Genomic DNA, 19,864 nt, shown 5'->3' on the forward strand with positions numbered 1-19,864 from the left:
AAAAAGAATCAGATATTTTTTTTCTTTTCCCTCCTCTACTATTAGCTTACAACCTTAAGCCAAACAAATTTGTAACAATGCAAAATTGTTTCTAGTTTCCACTAAAATATCATTATTTAAAGATTTGCATAATCACTTAGAGATCATAAATAAAATTGAACCAAAGAATGAAAAGATACTTGAGAATCAGTGTCATGTTTCCTTATTGATTTTAATAATGAACATGATATTCTTAAGCAGGCTGTTCCTTAAGAGTCAAAGAACATTCTACACAGCAGAACAACAACAAAAAATCAATACTGGAATCAATAGCAACTTATTTACATCACCCTGATAGTGGGTAAAAGAACAGAGAGAGCAACTATTAGCAGTTCATTTCCCAGACTGGACAGAAGGCTCTGAAGAGTTGCGGTTGTTCTCTGACTAATGTAGGGAAGGAGCAGAGGTTTAAATGAAGGAAGAAAGAACACTTAGTGGACTGAGATAGGGCAATGGGGAGGGGTAGAGACAGTGAATAGGGGATTCCAGGTCTGGAAATAACTTGAAAAGTAGGAGTGTAATGAATAAATATCTAAAACAAGTGAAGAAAATTTCATGGAAAATTTCATGAAAAGCCTATCCAGGAAAGGGCTTTCAAACTAAGTAAATTTAAATGCATTTTAAAAGCATGTAGCATACCTGATGCTTGAACTTCAATGACATTATTTGTTACCCTTTCCTGATTTGTTTTCTCCATGGTTTTGTTAGTACAAACAATAGGACTTTCTTCTTGAAGAGTCAAAGAACATTCTTCTTTATCTTGAAATTTTAATAAAAATATTAATTTGTCAGAAAAAACTTAATGTGGCTTTACTTTTATGCTTTATTCTAAAATATGATCATCATTGTTAAATTTCTTCAATGAGACACATTATTATTAAATTGAACAAATATTCAGATCAATGGACCTAACATTGTGCTAGGTAGTAAGATGAATGGTAAAAATGGAAAGAACTTTGGCATCAGATCAGTGTTTCAATCTCAGTTCTGACATTAGCCTCAGTTTCATCATATGTAAAATGAGAATAGTTATAAGGATTAAAACACCAAGTACAGTTTCTGACACATAAAAGATACATTCTGTTCTACTTAATTTCTCTGTGGCTTTCCACATACTCTTCCTTCTGCTCCTAATCCTCTCCTTTTCCCCAAGCCTTCCTTGTCTCCATCCTTTCTTAACTAGGTCAATTCTTCCTACTCACCTTGCAGCTCTCAGGCACCTCTTATAAAAGCCTTTTGTAACTGCCCACTCTATGTCCAGGCCAGCAAAGTGCCCCTTCTTTTTGTTTTCTCAGCACTCTGTGCATACCTCTCTCCTGGCACTTACCACATTGCATTGAAATGATCTATCTGCATGTCTGGCCTACTTTATTACACTGTGAGCTTCTCAAGGTCAGCAACAGCATCATATTTATCTCTAATATATAATTTAGTACCTGGCATAGAGTGTTCAATAAATGCTAGTTTCCTTTCTTCTTTCCTAGGTATTGTAGAGGATACAAACACACACACACACACACACACACACACACACTTCTAGTTATTTTAACCAGATAGAAGTTTCATCCATTAGTAATATGATTGGATAATTTTAGAAATACATTACTATCTTTAAACACATGGTTAAAAATATAATAATGGAGTATATCCTAAACTGGATTAATGATGTTATTTCAAGTAATACTTTAATTATAAATAATTCAAATAGATATGATCAAATAATATTATTAATTGGAATTTTAGAGGAGGCCTAATAAGTTGTAACATTTCTTGCCCCTGAATCAACTGTAAAATAAGACAAAAAGCAAAATATGTATTAAAATGTTACCTCTATTATTACTAAAGGCTAGGTTGGAGAAGAGAGCTTAATTTGAGAGTCAAATGAACTTGCTAAGTAAACACCAGAATTAGGCAGAGTTACTAACCCAATACTAGGGTATGCTGGACTGGAATAGGCTAGAGATTGGGTAGGAGCTAGGAAGTACTGCCTAGAAAAGAATCATGACATAGAGAAGCCAAGGAGAATGCCTCTTCCTCCTGGGCAGCTTGTTCCCACAAGCTTATGCCCAATTTATTATTTCCATTTATTTTTAATTATAATTCAGATAGTACTTTCCACTCTCTCTGAGGAGAATGTATAAAGGGGCAAAGAGGCCAGGAATGTAACACTAACTGAGGAAACATCAGAATTACAGAAGCATTCCCACCTAACATTAGGATTTCTTTAATTGTTCAGTAAATTAGTGGCTAATTATTTTTTACAAGAACACATTCTTTTTATCTTTTCCTCCTTTCTTGCTGCTTTCCCTCATTTTCTGTTCCTAATATGCCCTATTACAAGCCATCATCACAAGTATGGCAACCAGAAAAGGAAGTCAGTGTTAATTTTGGGGTGGATTTCCTTTTTATACCAAATATGAATAGAATCTGAAAATATTAAGAAATCTGAAAATATCAAATTCTTTAAAATTTCTCTTTTTGTAATACATTTATAAAATAATTTTTTATATTTTGCTCATTTTTATGCAGAAGTCATGCTCCAATTATGGTGCAAATATTGGTTAGAAAGATCTCAGTTACATATAGAATTGTCACCTAGCAAGGTAAGTTATAAGGTAGTCAAACTATTACATGTAATAAAAAGAAACTTTAAGGTGAATATATATAAACATAAATGACCATAAAATTCTAAATTATTAGATACTATTCTGCATTTTCACCAATTTTTTTCATTGTTAAAAATTTACTGACTGACACAGTAATATAACTTTAAAATAGATCTATAAAAGGCTGTCACATCTTTTAGAAAAGTATATACAACCATCATACCATTAAGAACTGAAGATCTTGTGTCCATTAATAGTATTCAGGACAGTAAGACTTAACTATGCTCTAAGTCACATAAATGTTTTTGTATTTATTTCATCAGCATAACTTATGTCAAACTTATTCTAGAATGCCTATTTTTTTTAACCAGATGTGAAATGAACGACATATTACACTACCGTTGATGTGGTTATAAGCAATTATAACTCAAACGGAAATGCTTTTGTAATATTAGAAAGAGTAATAAGCAATCAAAGAAAGTTTTCAAGCATACTTTAATTTTTTTTTTTTTTTTTTTTTTGAGACAGAGTCTCACTCTGTTGCCCAGGCTAGAGTGAGTGCCGTGGCGTCAGCCTAGCTCACAGCAACCTCAAACTCCTGAGCTCAAGCGATCCTCCTGTCTCAGCTCCCGAGTAGCTGGGACTACAGGCATGCACCATCATGCCCGGCTAATTTTTTTTTTCTATATATTTTTAGCTGTCCATATCATTTCTTTCTATTTTTAGTAGAGATGGGGTCTCGCTCTTGCTCAGGCTGGTCTCGAACTCCTGAGCTCAAACGATCCGCCCACCTCGGCCTCCCAGAGTGCTAGGATTACAGGCGTGAGCCACCGCGCCCGGCCTTCATACTTTAAAATATAAGTTTAAATACTGAGGTAGGACTGTCAACGAAAAGAGAAAAAAGAATGGCAGAATGATCAACAAAAGTTCGAAATACTGTGCATTTGTGTGGCCAAGCTGTAGGAAGCATTTTACAAATAGTGGCTTTTGTTAAAAATTCAAATGCATTTTTAAATTTTTAGAAAAATATATATCTAAATCTATACCTATATCCATATCTATCTCCATATACAAGTATCATGAATCAATGACATTTTCTATGACTATGAAAAATAATATAATTTTACCTACAACAGCTTTATTTCTTTGCCTTCTATAATAAATTATACACTTAGTCCTTTAGCCTATCATATCTATGTCAAAATAGTACTAAATTACCCACCATCTTTTTTAGCACTCTCTGTGATTTCAGTCTTTGAGGTGCAAGTCTTGTATTTATTTCTCAGCATCATGAAGTCACTCAAAAGATCCAAATCATTCTCCCGTTTTTTACCATGTTCCAAAGATGCTTTTTTAATTCTTGAAGAAGAAGATGATTCAGTAGATGGTACTGTGCAGTCAAGTTCAACATTATCTTTATTTTCTTTCTTTTGGACTATTCCAGTAACTAGCTTTTGATCATTCTTTGGTTTTTCTTCTTTTCTTGGTCTTTTATCAGAGATATATTCATCAGAAAAACACAAATCTGGTTCTTCTTCTGTCAGCGATGAGCTTTTTTGTGGAAGTGATAAGCAATCATTTGTAGATTTCTCATTAGTAAGTATAATAGGTGAGGAACAACTTTTATGTTGTATACATGCTGAAAACAGAAAACAAAAAATAACCAAATGATCTCTATGCCTAAACTAGTGTTCTATTGGGGTATTGGGATAACTTTTAGTTGTAGTTTCTCAGTAATATAACGTAATCATTAGGGTGGCTTTGTTTATTGCTTTGAAAATCAATTTTTGGCCTGAATAAAACAAATCATTAAAAATAAAAAAATTTAAGACCTCTTTTTCCTACTATAGGAGCTGCACCAGATACAGAAGAAATTCCAGAAAGTCCTATTGCTGATAGGCATATAATGAGTTGTAGCTTTGGAGGTAACAGTTACTCTATGGGTCAAAAGACTGACTTACCAGGCAAGCCACAGACTGGAAGAAAATACTTGCAGTACATATAACTGACAAAGAGCTGTATCCAAAATATATAAAGAACTCTTATAACTCAATATTTAAAAAACAACCCAATTTAAAAATTGGAAAAAGATTTGAACAATACTTCATATAAGATATGCATATTCTACAACATGGATGAATCCTTGAAAAGATGCTAAGTGAAAGAAGCCAGTCACAAAAGGCCATGTTGTATGATTCCATTTATGTAAAATGTCCACAAGAGGCAAATCTATATATAGAGAGAATAAATTGGTGGTTTCACAGCTGGGTAAAATAGGGATTGACTATTAATGGGTATAGTGTCTCTTTATGGGGTGGTAAAAGTGTTCTAAAGAGGTTTGTGGGCCAGGCACGGTTGCTCACACCTCTAATCCTAGAACTCTAGGAGGCCAAGGCAGGAGGATCGCTTGAGCCCAGGAGTTTGAGGTTGCTGTGAGCTATGCTGATGCCATGGCACTCTAGCCTGGGTGACAGAGTGAGACTCTGTCTCAATAAATAAATAAAATGGTTTGTGGTGATGATTACATAACTCTGTGATTATACTAAACACCATTGAATGGTATACTTTAAATGAGTCCATTGTATGACATGTGAATTATATCTCAATAAAACTGTTATAGGCATACCCCAGAGATATTGCCAGTTTGGTTCCACTTTATTGCAAAAAAAATATTGCAATAAAGTGAGTCACATAAATTTTTTGCTTTCCCAATGCTTATAAAAGATATGTTTACACTATAGTGTAGTCTATTAAGTGTGCAATAGCATTATGTCTACAATAACAAAGTACATACCTTAGTTAAAAATACTTTAATGCTAACAATCATCTGAGCCTTTAGCGAATTGTAATCTTTTTGCTGGTGCAGAGTGTTGCCTCAATGTTGATGGCTGCTGACTGAACAGGGTGCTGGTTGTTGAAGGTTGGGGCAGTGTGGCAATTTCTTAAAATAAAACAATGAAGTCTGCTACATCGATAGACTCTTCCTTTCACGAAAGATTTTTCTGTAGCATGTGATGCTGTTTGATAGCATTTTACTCGCAGCAGAACTTCTTTCAAAATTAGAGTCAATCCTCTCAAACCCTGCCACTGCTTTATCAACTAAGTTTATGAAATAGTCTCAATCTTTTGTTGTCCTTACAACAATGTTCACAACATCTTCACCAGGAGTAGATTCCATCTCAAGAAACTTTCTTCGCTCATCCACAAGAAGCAAATCCTCAACCTTTCAAGTTTTATCATAAAGTCACAGCAATTCAGTCACATTTTCAGGCTCCACTTCCAATTCTAGTTTGCTTGCTATTTCCATCACATCTGCAGTTACTTCATCCACTGAAGTCTTAAACCCCTCAAAGTCATCCATAAGGGTTGGAGTTCTTCCAAACTCCTGTTAATGTTTGATATTTTGACCTCCTCCAATGAATCAGGAATGTTCTTAATGGCACCTAGAATGGTGAATCCTTTCCAGAAGGTTTTTAATTTACTTTGCCCAGATCTAAGACAGGAATCACTATCTATGGCAGCTCTAGCCTTATGTAGTACATTTCTTAAATAATAAGACATGAAAGTTGAAATTCTTCCTTGATCCATGGGCTGCAGAATAGATGTTGTGTTAACAGGCATGAAAACAACACTCATCTCCTTGTCCATCTCCATCAGAGCTCTTGGGTGACCAGGTACATTGACAATGAGCAGTAATATTTTGAAAGGAATCTTTTTTTCTGACCAGTAGATTTCAAAAATGGGCTTAAAATATTCAGTAAACCATGATGAAAACAGATGTGCTGTCATCCAGGCTTTGTTGTTCTATTTATAGAACACAGCCAGAGTATATTTAGCATAATTCCTCAGAGCCCTAGAATTTTCAGAATGGTAAATGAGCACTGGCTTCAACTTAAAATCAGCTAATGCAGCTTGTTAGGGCCCAGCTGCATTAGATCCTAACAAGAGAGTCAGCCTGTCCTTTGAAGCTTTAAAGCCAGGTATTGACTTCCCCTCTCTAGCTATAAAAGTCTTAGATGGCATCTTCTTCCAATATAAGGCTATTTCTTCTACATGAAAAATCTGTTGTTTAGTGTAGCTACCTTCATCAATTATCTTAGCTAGACCATCTGAATAACTTGCTGTAGCTTCTACATTAGTACTTGCTGCTTCACCTTGCACTTTTTTATGTTACAGAGATGGCTTCTTTCCTTAAACCTCATGAACCAATCTCTGCTAGCTGCCAGCTTTTCTTCTGCACCTTCCTTACCTCTCTCAGCCTTCACAGAATTGAAGAGAGTTAGGGGCTTGCTCTAAATTAGGCTTTAGCTTAAGGGAATGTTGTGGCTGGTTTGATCTTCTAACTAGACCACTAAAACTTTCTCTATGTCAGCAATAAGGCTGTTTTACTTTCTGATTGATTGTGTGTTCACTGGAGTAAAACTTTTAATTTCCTTCAAAAACTTTTCCTTTGCATTCACAACTTGGCTAACTATTGGCACAAGAGACCTAGCTTTCGGCCTATCTTGGCTTTTGACATGCCATTCTCACTAAGCTTAATCATCTTTAGCTTTTGATTTAAAGTGAGAGATGTGGACTCTTCACTTGAACACTTAGAGGCCATTGTAGGGTTATTAACTGGCCTAATTTCAATATTGTTGTGTCTCCAGAGAATAGGGAGCCCCACAGAGAGGGACAGAGACAGAAGAACCAGCCAGGTTAGTGGAGCAGTCAGTAGACACACATTTATTGATTAAGTTCACTGTCTTATATGGGTATAATTTTTGGTGCCTCAAAACAATTACAATAGTAATATCAAAGATCACTGATCACAGATCACCATACCAGATATGAAAATAATGAAAAAGTCTGAAATATTACAAATTAACAAAATGTGACACAGAGATACAAAGTGAGCCTATGCTGTTTAGATAGACTTGTTCTACACAGGGTTGCCACAAACCTTCAATTTGTAAAAAATGCAATATCTGCAAAACAAATTGCAGTAAAAGAGATATGCCTGTATATATTTTTTTAAAAAAGAAGAAGATATAAAAATGGCCGATGAGCATGTAATAAGATGCTTATCATCATTAGTCATCAGGGAAATAAAAATTAAAACCACAATGAAATACCACAATACATGCATCAGAATGGCTAAATTTTAAAGACTGCTGATACTGTGTTGACAATGATAAAGAATATCTGGAACTCTCACACATTGCTGGTGGAAATGTACAATGGTGCAATTACTTTGGAAAACAATTTAGTAGTTTCTTATAAAATTAAACATATAACATACCACAAGACTCAGCAATTCCACTGCTAGATATTCACTCAAGAGAAATGATGACATATGTCCATAAAAAGACTTGTTCAAGAATGTTCATAGAAGTTTTATTCACAATAATAAAAAACTGGGAAAAAATCCAGGGGAGTTCATAAACAAACTGTGCTACATCCATACAATGAAAATTTCCTCAGCAATACAGGAGAAATGAACTAGTGATACATACAACATCATGAATGAATCTCAAAAATGTTATGCTGAGTAGAAGAAGCCAGACACAAGAGTTCATACTATATGATTGCATTAAATGAAATTCTAGAACAAGGAAACTAATAAATAGTGATAGAAAGTAGACGAGTGGTTGCTGGGGCCGAAGGTAAAGGCTGGTGGGGGAGAGGGGTGGCATAGAGGGAGAATGACTGCAAACGGGAACAAGGGAACTTTTTAAAACCCTAATTTTGGAATGGTGCTTTTTATAATGACAGTAATAATAATGATAAAAATAAGAAACTGACAAGTACTAATATTAATACTAGTAATTATTAGTTACTAAAAAAAATCTGCCAAGTGCTTTCTTTATATGCACTATTCTTAATTAATCCTAAAATAATCCTATGAGATAAATACAATTTTAATAGCTTTATTGAAGTATAACTGACAGGCAATAAGTTGCATATATTTAGAATGAAAAAATTGATAAGTTTTGATATGTGTATCTTCATGAATCCATTACCATAATCAATATAATGAACATATCCATTAGCCTCCAAAGTTTCCTCCTGCCTTTTTATACCTCCTTCTAATCCTGCCCATTCCCCTACCCTTGTCCCACTGTTTTGCTTCCTGCCACCATAAATTAAACTCCATTTTTCTAGAATTTTATATAAATGAAATCATACCATATGAACTCTTTTGTGTCTGGCTTCTTTCATTCAGCATAGTTATTTTGAGATCATCCATGTTGTAGGTATCAACAGTTCATTCTTTTTTTTAAGATGGAAATAATTATAGATTCACATGCAGTTATACAAAATATTAAAGAATAGAGAGATTCTTGTACACTTGCCTAGTTACCTCTAATGGTAACATTTTGGATAACTGTAGTATAACATCACCTTGTATACTGACATTGAAACAATTCACCAATCTTATTCAGATTTTCTGTTCTACTTGTACTTGCGTGTATGTATGTATTAAAATCTATGCAATTTTTTATCATTGCATAATTCTATGCAATGTGTATCCCTCATTGCACTCAATATACTGAACAGTTCCAAAACCACAAAGATCCTACCTGTTGCCCTTATATAACCATACCCACCTCCCTCCTACACCTATCCTCCAGTCACTAGCCCCTGGTAACCACTAATCTGTTCTCTATTTCAAAATTTCGTCATTTCAAAAATGTATAACTAAAAATCTTCTGCAGAGCAAAGGAAACAATCAACAGAACAGAGAGATAACCTAGAGAATGAAAGAAAATATTTGCAAACTATACATCTGATAAGAGGTTAATATCCAAAATATATAAGGAACTCAAATAACTCAGCAACCAGGAAACAAATACAAATGGCCAACAGGTACATGAAGAAGTGCTTGACATCACCAATAATCAGGGAAATGCAAATCAAAACTACAAGGAGATTATTTCCTCATCCTAGTTAGAATGGGTACTATCAAAAAATCAAAAGTGTTGGCAAGATAATTCACAATTGCAAAGCTGTGGAAACAACCCAATAGCCCATCAATACATGAGTGGATAAATCAAATGTGGTATACGTATACCATGGAGTACTACTCAGCTATAAGAAACAATGGTGATATAGCACCTCTTGTATTTTCCTGGATAGAGCTGGAGCCCATTCTACTAAGCGAAGTATCCCAAGAATGAAAAAATAAGCACCACATGTACTCACCATCAAATTGGTTTCACTGATCAGCACCTAAGAGCACATTTAGAGATAATATTAATTGGGTGTCGGGCAGATGTGGGAGGGGAGGGCATGGGTGTATACATACATAATGAGTGCGATGCACACCCTACGGGATGGACACGCTTGAAGCTCTGATTTGGGGTGGGGGCAAGGGCAATATACGTAACCTAAACTTTTGTATCCCCATCATATGTTGAAATAATAAATAAATAAATAAATAAAGTGTTGGCAAGGATGTGAAGAAAAGGTTACACTTACACCCTTCTAGTGATAATGTAAATTAGTATAGCCAATATGGAAAACAGATTGAAGGTTCCTTAAAAAATTAAAAATAGAACTACCATATGATCCAGCAATCCCACTACTGGGCATATATCCAAAGGAAATGAAATCAGTTATGTTGAAGAGACATTTGTACTCCTGTTTATTGCAACACTAGTAATAATAGCCAAAATATGGAATCCATCTACATGTCCATCAACAGATGAATGGATAAAGAAAATGTGGTATATATACACAACGAAATACTATTCAGTTTGTCATCTGAGGCAACATAGATGAACCTGGAGGACATTGTGTTAAGTGAAGTAAGCCAGGCACAGAAAGACAAATACCACATAATCCCACTCATGTGTGGAATCAAAAAAGTCATTCTCATAGAAATAGAGTTTAGAATAATTACCAGAGGAGTGAGAAGGGACGGAGTGGGGATGGAAAGAGGTTGGTACAAAGTTACAGTTATATAGGAAGAATAAGTTTTGGTGTTCTATTGCATACTAAGATGACTAGAGTTAACAAGAATATATTGTATATACAAAATAGTTTTTGGCTCCAACAAATAAAGCTGCTATAAATATTCATGTATATGTCTTTGTATGGACATAGGCTTTTATGAAATAGAAATTATTATTATTATTTCCATTGAATGAAGAAATAGCCTCAGAGTGATTAAATTACTTGGTAATTATATAGCTAATAGGCAGTGGAGTTGGTATTCAAGCTCTTTGTCTTTTTTTGGTTTTACTTTCATTTCTGTATTATGAAATATGCAATTATACAAAGGACTATATATAACATAAACATTAAAGAAAAATAATAAAATGAACAAGTATACACCCACTACCAAGAAAAGAAATAAAATATTACCCTTCTCCCAAACACTGGGAATTTTATGAGGCTACAACTCTCATATTTCCTTTTCCAACCCAGCATTTTTTCTCCTTATACAAATCTAAGCAAATATTATGATTGACCTGTCAATACACATATGCACATATATTCAAATATCTTTCCTCATCATTCCTTCTTATGTCTCGGACCTTCCATTAGGGATTGCTTTCCTTCTGCCTGAAGTGTATTCTTTAGAGTTTCTTTTGGTTTAGGTTTGTGACATTTTATTTTCCAGAAATATCTTTATTTTACTCTCGTTACTGAATGATAGTTTTGGTGGGCATATGACTCAAGGTTGACAGGTATTTATTCTCAGCACATTGAAGATATTATTCCACGGTTTTCTGGCTTTCACTGGTGTCATTGAGAAGGAATTTGTCATTTTTCTCTTTGGTGCTCACAAGATCACTGTGTTTTCTTTGGCAATGTACAGTCATTATGATTTCTTTAGGAGTGGAATTCTTGTTATCCATCCTGCATGGAAATCATTGAGCTTAATAAATCTAAGGATTGATGTTATTCAACAATTCCAGAAAATTTTCAGCCATCACTTCAAAAATTACCTTTCTTATCTTCTCTATTATCTCTGTCTGGATCTCTGATTAGATATATGTGCAATCTCACTCAATCCTTCATTTTTTAACCACTCATATATTTCATCTCTTTGTTTCTCTGTACTAGATTCTAGACAATTTCTTCAAATCTTTCAGTTCATTAATCCTTTTTTCAGCTGTGCCTATTGAACTCATCCACTAAGCTTTTAATTGTTTCTTTTTTATTTCTAGAGGATTTATATGGTTCTTTTGCAAAGTTGTTTGGTTATTTCTTTTGTTCCTTGTTCATATTTCTTTTCTCCCTCCCACTTCCTTTTTTTTTTTTTTTGCTTTAAATACATATTATACTATATGTCTGATATTTCTAATACATGATCTGATTTTGATGTCTGTTGTTTCTGCTGGATCTCACTGGTGATGCCTGTTTATTCTGTGATTTTTGTCTGTTAGCACATGTTTCTTTGAACTTTGTGGAAGTTCTCTGAAGCATGGGCTGAAGTGCATTCTCATTCCTCCAGAAAGGATTTATTTTCCTCTAGAAAGGATTTGCCTTTGTTTCTCTACATATTCTGAGGGGTACTGTCAATCTGGGACCACTTTAAAGTTAAATCACCACCTGTTTTTAAATTATATAGGTGGTTTGAATTCACACTGTAACCTAGCACGATGGCTGCTTTCTGGTTAAAAGTACTTAAGTGGAGATTATTTTTTTTCTTTTCCTCTCCTCCAGGTCTAAGGTAGAAATAGACACATTTATTCAGTGTCCCTTTCTATGTAGTGGCTTATTTTTGTTTGCTCTCATTTTGATAGCATATTTCGTTGAATTCCCAGTTTTATACAGGGGTCTCCTATTAGACTCTTCATGTAGGATATTTCTTGATGCTGTGTTCCATGCAGATATCAAAAAAAGAAACTCAAGGTCTCCCCGGTTTAGCAGAAACGCTTGGAATGAGAGCCAGCTTTGGTGCTTACTTGCTTTACAGGGTTACTGTTTTCACTTTCTCCGGCCTCCATATGCAACTCAGTGATTCATTTAAAAATTTTAAAAAAGAATACTTTATCCAGAGTTTCATTTCCATAATGGAATAGGTCAGACACAGAAAAGAGATTAACTTAGATAAATTTTGAATATAGTGTGAAATTTATATTCAACTCCAGATTATTTTGTTAAACTATAAATACATTTTGTTAAAATGTTTTTAAATATCCTTTTTGGGAAGCTTGGAAAACCAAAAATTTTAACATTAATTTTAACATTAGCTATGCAGAAATTTTGTTTTTTTAACAACCAACTCACAAACTCAGAAACACAAACTGTACGTATGGGATGGTTTTATGTACTACCTGTATTTTTTTTCTTTTATTTCCCATATATAGGAATTACTGAGAAAATCAGAGAGACCAAGATCTTGTTATATACTACTATATTTAGCATAATGTGCCTTCTGGCAGGTAATCTGGATATTTCAGCTTTGTGCTAAGTTATATATTCTGTGTTAAGAAGTGGTCAAAGAAAAATAATATCCCACATTTCTACTGATTGTACCTTTTTACCCATACTTTCTATTTAGCAATTAATATTTACCTGTAAGCAAAAATGAGTTCAAAGAGCTTTTGCAGCTTTCTAATTGCCACACCATACAATATTTCTTTGCTGATTCTTCAGCAATAAGCAAACTACTGAAAAAAGAAGAGTTAAAGTTTAATACATTAATAATATTGAGTCTTTTTGTATAATAAAATTTTAAGTAAAATATTTTTATTAGAATTTTCTACACTCAAAAGCAAGTAAAAAATTAACTTGATTTTTATAAATGTGTAAAATGAAGTAGATTTTCACAGACCAGATAACAAATACAGTACTTATTTCCTCCTTCCCTGGGAAGGTTTGGTAATTTGTAAACTCCTTAATTGCTCCTGCTTGCCTATAAGTTACTCCCACTTTTACCTCCCTCAGTGGAACCTGGAGTGGTGGGGGCTGACTTGGGAGGGTTCTAGCACTTCACTCCATAAACTGTGCCAGCTCAAACCCTATAAGCCACCAAAAATAAAATACAATCTAAGTAAAATTACTGTGCTCATCATGAAACTAGCAGCTTCAACAAAATTTTTTACAAATTTGCTGTCGCTAAGTCCATTCTATTGATATACAAATTCTGGAACCTCCACTGGCTGAGAATCAGAACTATGAAATCAAAGTCCTGTCTGTTCTACTTTCTCTGGAAGTGGCCTGGTCCTAAAGTTTAATTCGGGTCCTTCAATTTTGGTGAGTGTGTGAGTGAGTGATGTGTGTCTGTGTGTGTATGTTTGTGTGCTTTGGGGTGCTGGGTGGAGAAGGGAGGAAATATGCATGACATTCAGTGTAAATCACAACTCATCAGTAGCTATGAAGTTTCTAGACTTGGCTGGGGAAAGACCATTAATTTATAAGACCCTTAATCTATGCCTCAAACCTTCCACTACCTCTGAGTGAGAATTGATTGTATTCTGTTTCTCTGTCCACATGGAACACATATGAGCATGTTAATTATAAGTACTACTAGTTAAACTTACAGGCTAGGATAGTAGAAAGCTAGGTTTTATGTCTCAGCCATACAATTTACCTGCATAATCCAAAAATTGAGTCATGTGTTAGAAAATTTAGGAACCTAGATAATTCTTGAATCTTACCAAGGTCTCTTTGACAACTAGACACCTCAGCTTGTAGGCAATTATTTTAAAGTGAAAGAAAGAAGAAATATTCAGGCAAGCCATGTCTAGTATAGAGAAATATTTTTACTCTTAGTGAAGCTTTCTAAAGACATGTCTGAATTTGATATATTCTTTGGCCCTAAAAATATTTTCACAAGTCAGTAATCAGTTAGTACAGAAATAAAATCTTATGCCATACAGACTTTTCTTTTTAGTCCTGTAAAAACATACAGTCTTACTGTGGTAGGCACTAAAAACATTTGTTAACTGGGTATTATTTCCAGCCAAAATGTTGTATTCTGAAATAAAACTAATTAGGGCCATAAAAATAAGTTAAGGGTACGATAACATTACTTCTTATTTTCCCTTATGTTGTTTTAAATTCTAACACTTTTTCTTTTTGTTTTTAGTTTTACAGTTGAGGTATACAGTAGTCCCTCCCTCCTTGTCTGCAGTTTTAGTTACCCGTGGTTAACTGCAGTTCAAAAATATTAAATGAAATATTCCAGAAATCAATAATTCATAAGTTTTAAGTTGCACACTGATATGAATAGTATGATGAAATCTTGCACTGTCCTGTTCTGTTCTGCCTGGGATGTGAATCATCTCTTTGTCCAGAATCTTCACACTGTCTATGTTATCTGGCCTTTAGTCACTTAGTAGCCCTCTTGGTTATCAGATCAACTGTCACAGTATCACAGTGCTTGTGTTCAAGAAACCCTTATTTTATCTAATGTTCCCAAAGTACAAAAGTAGTGATGCTAGCATATTGTTATAATTGTTCTATTTAATTATTAGGTATTGTTGCTTACTCTGCCTAATTTATAAACTTTATCATGGGTATGTATGTATAAGTAAAAACAGCATATATATGGTTTGATAACATCCACTGTTTCAGGCATCCATTGGGGTCTTGCAATTTATTCCTCACAGATAAGGGGTGACTACTGTAAATCCATTTTTAAAATAAGGATTTTTAATTTTTTATAGTCAGAACCAAATGGAAGTGATTTCTTTTTTGCTGGTGACTATAGTAGTGATGAGACATACTCTCCTGCAACACTAGCTTCCATGGAAAGGGACTCCTCTGGCCCCCAGCATGAGCTTCCAACAGTGACCTAGGGAACAAACTACCACTCTGCATGGAGATCATCCAGCACTGGCTTGGACTGTGACAATCATAGGGGAACGGGACAACACAGAACAGCTGCATTATAGGCTTTTAGTGCATCTGCCCCTCTCTTGCCAGGTCAGTATTCCAGAGTAGGTCACAAAAGTGCTATCTAGGGACTTTTCTTTCTAAGCAGGAGAGTTCCTAGCAAAGGAGAACAGGCGTGCCACAAATCTGTTTGCCCTGAGCTGAATGAAAGAAGAGGTTTCAGATGAGAAGAAACCAGCAAAAGAATTCTGGCAACATGAAAAAAGAAGCTAGTTTAACACCCCCAAAGTAAGTATCTCAGGAATGAAAAAACAAACACCCCATGTACTCTCTAATAAATTGGAACTAATCGATGGGCACAAATGGGGACAAGAGAGAAGTAAATGCCATTATAAATGAAGAAGGGGGGAGGGGGAGGGGTAAAAACCTACCTAACAGGTACAATGAACACTATTCAGGTGATGGCACACTAATAGTCCTGACTTAAGCAATATAAAAGCTATCCATGTAACAAAAACATTTGTACTCCCTTAATATTCTGAATTTTAAAAAAAGGACCATATTGTGAAAAAAATTTCCTACTCATATTACCAGGTTACTCAATTCCCTTCTGAACATAACCAATATTACTTGTTTCTTGTATATCCTTCTGAAGATACACTACACATATAAAACCAAATAATGTGCATACATATTCATATAGACCCTCAAGTTGCTTACTACAAATACTATACTATCTCTTACATTTTTTGATAAAGACATCTTGGAAATTGCCTTTATATGGAGATATTTAGTTAAAGATTACTTGTTCTGAATTGCAATTGGGTTCTAGATATAATCTTTACATACATTTTACCAACAGGAAAAGATGGAAATGTCTGAAGTCCTGTACATAATAAATTCACTGAAGAATTTTGGCTTGTTAGGGGTAGATGAGTTAGTGGCATTTCTAACTCTCCTGGAATATATGAAAATTAAAGTTACATAAACATTGAATAAAATTAAGTATAATTTAGAACTTTTTATAAGCAAATGTTATGTTTGATCAGTCTGTTATAATAAAAGTATTTCAATAAAAAGAAATTTGAGTTACCTGAGATACAAAGAACATTCTTAAATTTTCATCTATATAAGGAATTACATATATATCACATGGTGTCTCAACTACAATAGTGATGATTTTTTAAAAAAACACTGACAACTAAATTTTATTGAGTTTACTGTATGTAAGATAAATTCTAAGAGCTTTATGTGTATTAATGCTTTTAATTCTCACAGCTTATGTTGTCAATACTTAGGAGATAGTACTATTTTTATTTCCATACTGAATATTGATGATGTTAAGCAAATAGTATTATGGAGAGTAATTCTTCACCTTAATGAGTCTAGACTCTAGATGGCCTAGCATAGAATTATATATTTATAGGGTGGACTTAAAAACTTAATTCTCACTTATTGATAAGTAGTCAGCGTGGTTTTATGACTTTCATAAATAAAGCAGTAAACTTCCAAATAGACGAATAACATGATCCAATTATAAATGTGACTAAATGACCATATCATCAATATAGTTAAGAAGAAACAGAATTTGGCATTGCATTGGGACAAAAGATGATTCTGAGAGTTCAAATTCGGTAGCAATACCAAATTTGAACAATAATAATGGAGAAGAGAATAAGATTGCTTTGGGAGATTAAAAATTTAAATTTTTAAAAAGTGTAACAAATGTCAACAAGATTGCTAATGCTGATATAAAATATAAAGTTTTATTTACTGAGTTATAATATTTTAAGATTTCTATTTTTAATATTAATGCTGTTTCCTCCATTCTTCTCTAATCTTTGTAACTCTCCTCTGTATATTATTAAGTTTTGATGCTGGTAGGATTCTGAGTTAATGATAGTAACAAATATAAAAGGGCAGATAAGAGACAAAAGGACAACTAGGATTATAATAATCAAATTTTAAACATGAAAACTGACTCATAGTAGACGGTAGATGTGAATGTGTTGTACTTTTACATCATAAATAGGTAACCCCTGATAAGCTCCATGATCTATTCAAAATTTCTACCTGGTTCACTGTACTCTGGTTCACTCTGGCTTTGGATGGTCAAAATCTCTGTGGAGCTGCATTTCATATCCTCAATGTCAACTGCATGCTTGGTAGTAAGATCTGAAAAAAAAGGGAAGAAACTCTACTACCAGAAAAAGTACCATTACATTAGTTTTTTGTAACCTTGTTCATTGGCTTTTTCCTTTTAAAGTATCTTCATTGCTTTACTGTAGGCCAATTTTCTTTTTAAAGAGAAGTAGAGATTTAAACTTCTGAAGAAAATGCTGACTCAGGTGAGTAACTATTGCCCCATGCACACCCCGTTACCCCTCAACCATCAATCAAAATTACCAAAGAAAAATAAAAATGGGAAAATCTACATAATCATTGGAAACTAAGATAGGGTGGGAAATCCATAAGTTGCAAACTTCAAAGAATGAGATCACTTTGAAGGATTTAATCTCCATCAATATATAATTACTTTCTATGCCCCATTTAGCTGGAATTCTACTTGTTTATATTAATACTGACATTTTGCTGCTGTCCCTCTCTCTTTCAGCTGTTTGACACATTTTGCCTATCTGTTTATTTTTTAACTTTTGGCTTTCCTTTTTCTTAAGGCACAACTCTTATAAACAACATACATGGTAGTTCTTTGATTATAAGATATGGTTTTTCATATTTTGTTGTTTGTGAAATTGTGATGCATCTAACAATTAGTATGTAAATTTAGAATGTTTCTTTCTTTCCCTAAAAATTCTTAAGTTGATAATGTGTCTTACAATTAATTGGTGGTATCTTAGAATCGCAGAAATATGGTAATTAGATTTAATTTTTTTATTTAATGTAAAAATCAATCTTTTAATAGAGAAGTTTAACCCATTTACATTTACTTAGACAAAGGTAGTACTTTTATAATCTTATTTTATGCTTCCAACTCCCTTCGTTCCTTTGCTCTCTTTTATTTTCCATAGAATTAATTCTACTGCTAAGAGGTTTTTTCCTCTATTGGTTTGGAAGTTATACATCATATTTTAAATCCATGCATTATCATTAATTTTAAAATATATACATTTTAATCTTTATTTTTTCTATCAATTAAAAAAGACAGCATCACAGTTCCCCTATTAACATGAGAAACTTAGCATATTTTTCCATCAAAACTTTCTCCCTTTCTCCAAACTCTCAGCTTTTACTTTTATTAGATTAATCTATGTTTCAAATGATGATTATAATTAATTTCTTTCAAATTATATTCTGGCTTCTGGTTCAAGATAGCAGAAAACACACATATTAGCTCTGCCTTCCAAATCCTATTAAAATGACAATAAACATACATAAAATGTTTCAAGTGAGGAGATGGGGAGGGGAAATTCATCTGTGGACCAGAGTCATTAATAGAATACTAGAAGACAAAAAGATAAAAATATTAATTTATAAAACAGAATGGAGTTTTGCTTCTGGCAATAGCTCCTATTGGGCCAGTCTTCCTGTAGATAACATTTATGACTCTGAACAAAATATATAAAATGATTATCTGAAGGTACTTATAGTCTAAAGCAGGGAGAAACTGGAAGGGAATTGACACTGAGTGAAGCTCACATTTTTCCCGCTTCTCATCTGAAGGGAGGACCTAGTTGGTACTATCTGGGGCAACTAGAACTTGGATAAAAACCTGCAGTCTTATAATTTTGAAGAATTAGAGGACAATTCTACAGAGTAACCACAGCAGCTGGAAAGTAAAGGGGGAAATTCAGGAAAGGAGAAAGCAGCAGAGGAGGAGCCTATACTCTACATATAAATTCTGCCTAAATCTCTAGCTGGTTCCTGAACTACGCATGTAGCCTTCAGATAAGGCTAAAAGTACTGAATAGAGATTTCAGCTCTCTCCCATCATAGAGGAGACAAAGTTTGTAGTTTTAGTTCAGCCAAATTTACAAACTACTAAGACAACAACAAAAAAATCAACTCTCTTCAGAGGAACACAGCAGAATACAGTTTCTGTAATGTATCAAGTGCAAAATCAAGATACAATCCGAATGTGTTTAGTAAACTGAAAATCAGGCAAATGTGACTTATACTCAACAAAAATACTAATATGTCAATGGACACTAACCATGAGATGACTCAGATTTTGAAATTAGTACATAAAGATTTTAAGGTAGTAATAATATAACATAGTAATCACTATGCTAAAGGATGTAAAGAAAAATATGGTTGTAATGAATACACAAATAGGAATTCTCAGCAGAGAAAGAGAAACTATAAAAAAGAACAAATGGAAATTCTAAAACTGAATATCTGAAATAGAAAATTCACTGATGAGCTTAACAGAAAATTAGAGATGACATAAGAGTCAGTGAAATTGAAGACAGAGCAATACAAAT

General features: G+C 33.8%; 1 protein-coding gene across 1 annotated transcript in view; it reads right to left on the bottom strand.

The window, feature by feature from the left end:
• Positions 1–19,864, bottom strand: part of SHOC1 (shortage in chiasmata 1) — an 80,741-nt gene that overhangs the window by 33,758 nt on the left and 27,119 nt on the right. Inside the window, exons 8-12 of the mRNA XM_069472151.1 lie at positions 17,496–17,597; positions 16,272–16,380; positions 13,158–13,252; positions 3,868–4,284; positions 679–798 (exon numbers count right to left, since the gene is read on the bottom strand). Of these exons, the coding sequence (XP_069328252.1) occupies positions 679–798; positions 3,868–4,284; positions 13,158–13,252; positions 16,272–16,380; positions 17,496–17,597 (843 nt within the window). The remainder of the gene's footprint in view (positions 1–678; positions 799–3,867; positions 4,285–13,157; positions 13,253–16,271; positions 16,381–17,495; positions 17,598–19,864) is intronic.

Source organism: Eulemur rufifrons, chromosome 7 (assembly GCF_041146395.1).
Source record: "Eulemur rufifrons isolate Redbay chromosome 7, OSU_ERuf_1, whole genome shotgun sequence".
Taxonomy (NCBI): Eukaryota; Metazoa; Chordata; class Mammalia; order Primates; family Lemuridae; genus Eulemur; species Eulemur rufifrons.